Source organism: Chiloscyllium plagiosum, chromosome 22 (genome assembly GCF_004010195.1).
Source record: "Chiloscyllium plagiosum isolate BGI_BamShark_2017 chromosome 22, ASM401019v2, whole genome shotgun sequence".
Classification (NCBI taxonomy): domain Eukaryota; kingdom Metazoa; phylum Chordata; class Chondrichthyes; order Orectolobiformes; family Hemiscylliidae; genus Chiloscyllium; species Chiloscyllium plagiosum.
In genome coordinates, this window is record NC_057731.1 from 36,008,446 (window position 1) to 36,016,982 (window position 8,537).

Here is an 8,537-nt window from a genome sequence, read left to right on the forward strand (position 1 = left end):
TCTTTGATCAGCAACACTCCCTAGAACCTTACCATTAAGTGTATAAGTCCTGCTAAGATTTGCTTTCCCAAAATGCAGCACCTTGCATTTATCTGAATTAAACTCCATCTGCCACTTCTCAGCCCATTGGCCCATCTGGTCCAGATCCTGTTGTAATCTGAGGTAACCTTCTTCGCTGTCCACTACTCAAATTTGATTAAGACGCAGGCAGTAGTGAGGAAAGGCCTGTAATCAAAAGCAGAATCAATATGTATGGATAGATTTAATGCTAGAAAACAGTGGATTATTGGGTCCAACAGTTAAAACTGGCCGAGTATTAAACGAAAAATGAGATGCCATGAAGTCAGTCAATTACTGGCAGAGATCAATCCTTATTTTTAAAAAAAATATGCAAAACTAGTTTGGAGGATTTGTTAATGGACTGTGAACATTTGAGAACATTTCTTCAAACAATACATCTGGAGCTAACCTGAAAGGAGACTTGTGTGTATTCAGGCTGCGTTAATTTTATACTCATAGTTGGACAACCTCTGCAAAGGACTGGTCCATAAGTTAGAAATTCATTTTGAATTTGTGTGACGTGCTGCAGTATAAACCTAGTGCGCTGAATGTGTGAGGGAGTGAATGGATTAAAGTAACTTGGGAAATTAGATTGAAAGGTGTGATGGTACTTTACCATTAGTAAACAGTCAAATAAATACTTTATAATTGTTGATGGCTAACCATTGAGAAGCAAAACCTCAATTAGATTAACATGATACTTTTTTGTACTGTGTGTGTAAAATGGTAAGCTTAAAACAGAATATATGCATGTTTGTTGATTGCAAACTAGCCGCCCAACTAACTTATCCCCTTGCTGTTATTTTATTAAGTATAAGCAGCAGTAGTTTGGATACTACACATTGTTTTATTAGATAAAGGAAGTATGCAACTGAGACAATTGGGGATGTTTCACTGATACCAGAGGACTAACAAGCTGTTGTCACAGAATGTTTCAGTCTTGTTCAATGTTGGGGGTAGCATCTTGCTCTGCAGTCAAGGTAGTGGGGATATTATCTTTGGTTTCTTTCCCTCCTTCAATTCCATCTTTCATCTGCCTATTGAAGGCGAAAAAGCCTCTACCGTCCTGCTCTGTTCTGGGTTCGGTTAGCGGTGGGGGCTGCTTCAAAGTGCTTCCTCCTTAATGTTGGGGCTTTGGATTGCTACTACAGTGTACAAAATACAAGCCATCTCTCAACAGCCCACAAGCACGGAAAGTAACAGGAAAAAAAAAGTCGCAGAATGCTACGAGTAATGTTTAATGATGCCCACAACTGCCTCCAGAAATATGAAAGGGAAATTGCATGTCAAAAAACTCTGTGCACAAACTCGACCAACTATGAATGGACCACAATGCTAGAGCTAGCTATCTCAATGAAATAACAGTTATCCTAGGCACTGAAAAGACTGGTCCTTCAGGAGAAACTGACCGAACTCACCACAAGATCAACACAGTCAATCAGACATTTGGATAAAGAACCTGTAAGACCGACCCTTAACAGACACCGAAGAAGCCTGATGGGTACACAGACTGAATTAGAACCACAGTGAAGCCAATAAAATGGACTTCCTAGGGGCGTTAGAAGCCATTCAAAAGAGCAGTGGACTCTCAGAGGAAACCCAACAGACCATCAGGCAGACAGTAGCTCTAATGTTAAGCAGGAAGAAAGGAGATAGCCTCAGTCTACGAGTGGAAAGCCCAAGAAGGACTCTGGAGAGACAGAAAGATTGTAATCCTACCAGTGGACAAAAAACGCATGAGCAGAATGCTTGGAGAAAGTGAACACGCCACAGCAGATACTGATACTTAGCAAAACATAACAACAAACCCATCACCACATCAGGAAAATCGCATCACAGTTACCCTGAGAAATCTACACAAAACTGGAGAAATTAACAAGGTTGATTTCCAAAAAATGAAGCCAAAGCTGGTACAATTGCAATATTTAAAAGGCATTTGGATGGGTATATGAATAGGAAGGGTTTGGAGGGATATGGGCCGGGTGCTGGCAGGTGGGACTAAATTGGGTTGGGATATCTGGTTGGCGTGGACGGTTTGGACCAAAGGGTCTGTTTCCATGCTGTACATCTCTGTGATTAGGTATCCAATGCCCTTGCTTCTAAGGACTCCCCAGGATATACAAACCAGGGTCTCCTCTCAGACCTATAGTTTAACTCCCAGGAATACTGACATACAGAGTAGCTAAAGAACTGTACTAAAGACTAAAACACCAAGTGGACAACTCTGCCCAAGAATTCCTCAATGTCATCCAGGACACCAAAGTAGAATAGGATGCGATTATGGTCTCCTTCGGCCTGACAGCACTGTTCACTCCATAGGCATCCCCTTAGCCAAGGAAACACTTGCATTGCTCCTTGAAGGACCAGGAATGCACACAATCTACAGCACCAATCCAGTCAGTAAAAATGGCACCCTCAAACCATTCGATCTGTGCATCACAATCTACTTGATCTTCAGTGGCCAGGTATACAAACAAATCAATAGAGCATCTGTGTGATCACTGATATCACGACTAAAAACAGAAGCTGTCCTGCAAAAAACGAATGGACAGCACTGCCCACTCTCCAGCTTAAACTGTGAATTTGATATGTACTGAAAGTGCACAGCTAGAGAAAACCCATCAACTCAAAAACAACATTGTTGCCAGTATAAAGCATCTCATACCCACAGCCAGCAGGACCAACTTTATGTATCAAATGCCATGTTAAGAGTGCAAAAAGCATTACAGGAAGGAAATTAGCCACCTTGGCACACAAACACAGAGACATGACTGGCTATCACTTGTATCCATACACACACAATGAGGGGCACCAATTCAAGTAGGACAATGTATCCATCCGAGGACAAGCCAAACAGAGACATGCATGGGAATTCCTGAAGCTTGGCACTCAACCCAGAACGCCATTAACAAACATGTAGAGTTAGATTCCCTACAGTGTGGAAACAGGCCCTTCGGCCCAACCAGTTCACACCGACCCTTCAAAGAGTAACCCACCCAGTCCCATTTCCCTCCGACTAATGCATCTAACACTACGGGCAATTTAGCATAGCCAATTCACGTGACCTGCACATCTTTGGACTGTAGGAGGAAACCGGAGCACCCGGAGGAAACCCACGCGGGCACAGGGAGAATGTGCAAACTCCACACAGACAGTCACTGGAGGCTGGGATTGAACCTGGGACCCTGGTGCTGTGAGGCAGCAGTGCTAACCACTGAGCCACCGTATGCCAACCACTATGAAATAGAACCAGCAACAAAACCAGAAATGATGCCACCAACCTCAGCAGACTCAGACACGCAAATAGCAATGGGACAGAACAGAACATCAAAGCTTCATCGGAGGTGCACTGGTATTACCTAGAATGGAGACAAAATGATTGAACACACTTGCCAGCTTGAAGTGTAAGTCAACAGCCTCACTGCTTTGGTAGCTGCAGAGTGTGGTGTCATCCCATAACCACTTTGGAAATTAAGCTGTGTATGGAACAAAAAAATGAAATTTATCCTAACTTTGTATGACTTACTACTTTTTATAATTCATGTAGTTAAAATGGCACTGGTGAATGGTGACAGGCACATTGTATTATATTTTCATAAATGTGTCACATTAAATTACAGTTAGACTTTAACTCCTTACATGAGCCCATCTACTTGTTACTCTATTCAACTTACTAGACTTTGTAATTATCGTTGGTAATTTATTTCGTACATCTAAATGCTGGTTAACTACATGTTTCACTTCAGTACAATACATTGATGCTTTCAAGGACTGTATGAGTGCATACGATGGTGAGTGCATACGATAATTTTAATTCCTGCAGGCAGAAAATTACCTTTGTTTTAAAACAATGTTATTTGTTGCTGAGGTAGAAATATTCATTTGAAAGAGGATGTATTTTTTTTTGTTCTGAGCTTCAAGTTTTCGGGTGTGCAAATGTCCAGTCAGCCTAACTACTGTAGGGTCATGAAAGACAGTGGAATAAACAGTGTTCTATTATAACCTTTAAATTAGATTCTAGAATGGCAGCTCATGATTGTTCCACAGTGGTCAGTGTTGGGGCCACAGCTTTTCTCTTTATACATTAATGATCTAGATAAAGGAACTAAGGGCATTCTGGCTAAGTTTGCAGATGATACAAAGGTAGGTGGAGAGACAGGTAGTATTTGAGGCAGGAAGCCTGCAGAAGGATTTGGATAGGTTAGGAGAGTGGACATTGAAGTGGCAGATGGAGAACAATGTAGGAAAGTTTGAGGTCATGCACTTTGGTAGGAAGAATAGTGGCATGGGCTATTTCCTAAATAGTGAGAAAATTCAGAAGTGCAGAGGGACTTGGGAGTTCTCATCCAGGATTCTCTCAAGGTAAACCTCCAGGTTGAGTCAGTAGTTACGGAGACAAATGCAATATTGGCATTTATTTTGAGAGTACTTGAGTATAAAAGCAGGGTTGTACTTGTGAGGCTTGATAAGGCTCTGGTCAGACCACATTTGAAGTATTGTGTGCAATTTTGGGCCCCATATCTCAGGAAGGCTGTACTGGCAGAGTGGGTTCAGAGGAGCGGATTCAGTAATGAAAAGCTTAACATATAAGGAACGTTTGAGAACTCTGGGTCTGTACTCGATGGAGTTGAGAAGGCTGAGGGGGGATCTAATTGAAATTTAGAGAATACTGAATGACTTGGACAGAGTGGATATTGAGGAGATGTTCCCATTGGTAGGGGAGACTTGGACCTGAGGGCACAACCTTAGTGTAAAGGGAAAACCTTTTAGAACAGGTAAGGAGAAATGTCTTGAGCCAGAGTGGTAAATATATGGAATTCACTGCCACAGAAAGATGTGGAGGTCAGGTCATTGAGTATATTTAAGATGGAGACAGGTTCTTGATTGTCAAGGGGAGAAAGCAGGAAAATGGGCTTGAGAAACTTATCAGCCATGATTGAATGGCAGAGCAGACTCAATGGGCTGCATGGCCTAATTTCTGCTCCTGTGTCTTATGTTTAAACTGTGTGCTATTTTCTTGACCATTTTAGTGACTGGATGATTTATGTTTTGTAGTAGTGACATGATTTTTTATGATAAATATTTGATCCACTGGTTTATTGTTGGTAAATAAATTACTTGGCAGGGATTACAGGATTTTGTAACCTTCTGGATTTAGTGGTTTCTGATTGTCCTAGACAAGAACAGCAAGACAAGTAGTGTGTGAGCATTGGGCAGGATTTTTGGATATCACTTTTGGGGGGAAAAAAGGCCTTTTAAGAATTTTTGAACATCTGTTAAAAGTGAGTGTTACTTTTGTCAGTGCCATGTAGTTAAATATTTATTGTTTTTAGCTTGTTCCAGGTATTTTGAAAGAAGATCTATTTCTTCGAAGTATGTCAGAAAAGAAAATTAATTATTCCAAACCTGATGCAGTGAAGTTGTCACATCAGAAATCAGAAAATGAGACGAAAAGGATCGGAAGCATTAAGACTAAAGGCAGCTTGGATAGTTCCTCAGAAGTCCTTTTCAGTGAACGTTTGCACCCTAATTTTGCAATTAGTCAACCTTTGTCAGAAGATGGAATCGCTAGCTTCACAAAAAAGAGAAATTTCAGTTTTTGTGAGCGAGCCAAAGAATACTTTGCTGATCGTACTCACCAGAAAGTTAATAGAGCAATTGGAACTAGCATCAATGAGAAAAATAAAATTGGATTTTTACTACAATTGAATGGAGAAATTCAACCAAGTTTTGACGTTGAAGGTAATTGCTTATATGTTGTGATTTAAAAACTTTATTTACTTCTGCTGTAGTTAAAACTGTTTCAATAACAGATAATTGTATAACTTCACACAATTTTTATAATAAGAAATAGGAAACAGTGTAGGTGGATTGCGACTTAAAGTTGTTGTTGACACCCTTCCATCTGTGAAGGGTAATGGATATACAGCACAAATGCATTCCAGATGCACTGGCACAGATGGCTGGGTAGTCCATCTTTGAGAGAGACTTCAGTCTCAAGTTCAGCAGATGAAACAACTAACTGTGATTGTAGATTGCTATTTCTGGTGGTGGGCCTATTGCCAAGCTGTTGTAAGTGGTAGTTATAGTTGGGCATCAAAGCCCACAGAAGAGTTTCCATTTTCCTGCATTGTGCAATGTTTGTTATTTTGGGTACTTCTACATTTTACAAACCTCAATGCAGCAGCGCTTTGTGAGTCCCACCTGTTGTCTCGCTCTGGCTATCTTGTCATGCACAAAGCCCTTGAGTTTGTAACAGACTTCCAACCTGTCAACAAAAATCATCTGTTTGCTAAATTTGAGACCTCTGTCCTTTGGAGCACTCCTGCATTCATGATTTTATTTGCTAGAAAATTTGGAGAAGAATTTTGTATTGTGTTCCATATTTTTGGAGAACATTTGACACTCAATAAAACTTGCTAATAGCTGCAAGATCATTTGATCCTTCCAGCAAGTTTCATTTCCTGTCCCCTCTTACCTTCTGTGACTTTCCTTAAATGTTTATCCACTTATTCAGTACTGCTATGACTTCACAGCTCTTATTTAAGCATTCTCAAAGATCCTGTATGTTTCGAAAAACACTCTCCTGATTATTTTAAAATAATAGTCTCTTGTAACTAACTGGGAAAATCCATTTTTACTTTCTCTTTAATAAAAGTCCTTCATAAGCTGATGGACCTCTTTCTGCACTGTACTAAGAAAAGCACAAATTCCCAATTAATTGCTATTTGTGGCTTGTATCGCAGTGCGTGCCCATGATTGACATTCTTTCTACACTGGTTGTCTAAAAGTGGCCTAATGAGAGGTTTGTAAAAGTTGTGTTGTTTCTCATTGTTCTTATTACAGCTGTTGATAAATTTTAAAAAATATTCAATTTTTTTAAACATTCGGCTTTCTGACCTCTTGAACCTCTCTTCATTGTAAGTTTCTTTTCATTTAAAGTGTACTTTGCTGCCTTTATTGCTTTCTGTGAATCTGTATTTTTATCTAAGCCCTTCTATAAACATCTCCATTTTCTTTTGCATCTAGTTACTGCCTGTGGACGTAAACCACTGGGAATAAATGATTTCCTTCTCCTCTCTCTTTCTCTGTATGTAGTTGCCACATTCCCTTTTAAGATTGCATTCCTTCATTATATCAACAAACACCAATATCGCACCAGATGGGATTCTTTTGAGGAAGAACTGCAATATCAAGTAAATTTAAGTTTGGTAGTGTGCAGTATAGGTTACAACACTAACTATTAAATGTTTCAGGCAGTACTTCATTGCAAGTCAAAATTTGCAGTTTCTCATGAATCAGAGTTTTTCCTGAGTATGTTGAATTTTATTATGCAATGAATCTCTGCAAATGCCTGATTTTGTTCCTTTTAAACTTAGAAGTATTACAGACTTCAGACACTACAACAGTTGTCAGAGGTGTTTAATATCTTGTAACCCAAGTGTCTCTGATCTCTGACTCTTGTCAATATTGAGAACAAATAAAGATATCTTTCAAAACATCAGGATATACCAAAATATTTAATAACCATTAAAGTAATGTATGTTATAATGTTTAGATTTTCCAAGTTTTACACCCTAACACTCATTTTAAACACTGGGGGCTCCTTTTCAGACACATCAGAAACTTCAGTGAGGTTTGTTCAACTTTGGAACTCTCTGCCTGTAAAGGCAGGATAATTAAATGTTTTTAAGGCAGGCAGATTCTTATTATGTAAGGGAACAGATTATTCTTGAGAGTAGGTAGGAATGCAGAATTCAAAATGTTCACGTCATCTATGATCTTATTGAGTGGCAAAGATGACTTGTGGGCCAAATGGCCGCCTCATGATTTTGAATGTTGTATGGTCCCTTGCATTTCCATTGCAACAAGTTTGGTGAAACTTCCTTCTCGACCCCACAAATGCTGTAAGATTTCACTTTTCATCTCTTAAAGGTCCTACTTAAGTAATGTTACCCATTGTTTCTTTCTCTCTTAACCTTGGTTATGTTTGCTTTTACCTTGTATTTCTAGATATTATTAGATATTTTCTGTGTTTTTTATTCAGTGTTAGTCATGTGCTGATGAGTATCATTTGGACCCAAGTGATCTCTGAAGCCATTTCAAATGAAACAAAAGAAAACCAGAAAAATAGGGGGAGCCATACAAATGAAATGTATCATTCTTAAGTACTTAGTAACAGCATGAGTACTTATTGAACCTGTTCGTTACGATTCATTGGTGTTAACAATATTTTGTGCTGTGCTGGTGGCAGAGTAAGATAATACTGTCAAAATCACTGAACTTCTTATCATACATAGAACAAAGAATACAGCATCAAGCAGCCGGTTCTATCTCGTCTCTATGTGAGTCAACTGAAGACATCAACAGTGTAAGCATTGGACTTTTGTTGTTGTAGATTACATTGTATTGGGCTTTTTGTGAAACTATTTGGATTCAGTATCTTTTTAGAATAAATGAATTGAGTTAAATCTCAT

The 8,537-nt window shown here is 39.3% G+C and overlaps 1 protein-coding gene across 1 annotated transcript in view; it reads left to right on the forward strand.

Moving 5' to 3' along the window:
• The window catches only part of tdrd1 (tudor domain containing 1), a 90,619-nt gene that overhangs the window by 4,039 nt on the left and 78,043 nt on the right, over nucleotides 1-8,537 (forward strand). Inside the window, exons 2-3 of the mRNA XM_043713164.1 lie at nucleotides 5,394-5,802; nucleotides 8,361-8,431. Coding sequence (XP_043569099.1) covers nucleotides 5,436-5,802; nucleotides 8,361-8,431 — 438 coding nt within the window. The 5' untranslated portion in view covers nucleotides 5,394-5,435. The remainder of the gene's footprint in view (nucleotides 1-5,393; nucleotides 5,803-8,360; nucleotides 8,432-8,537) is intronic.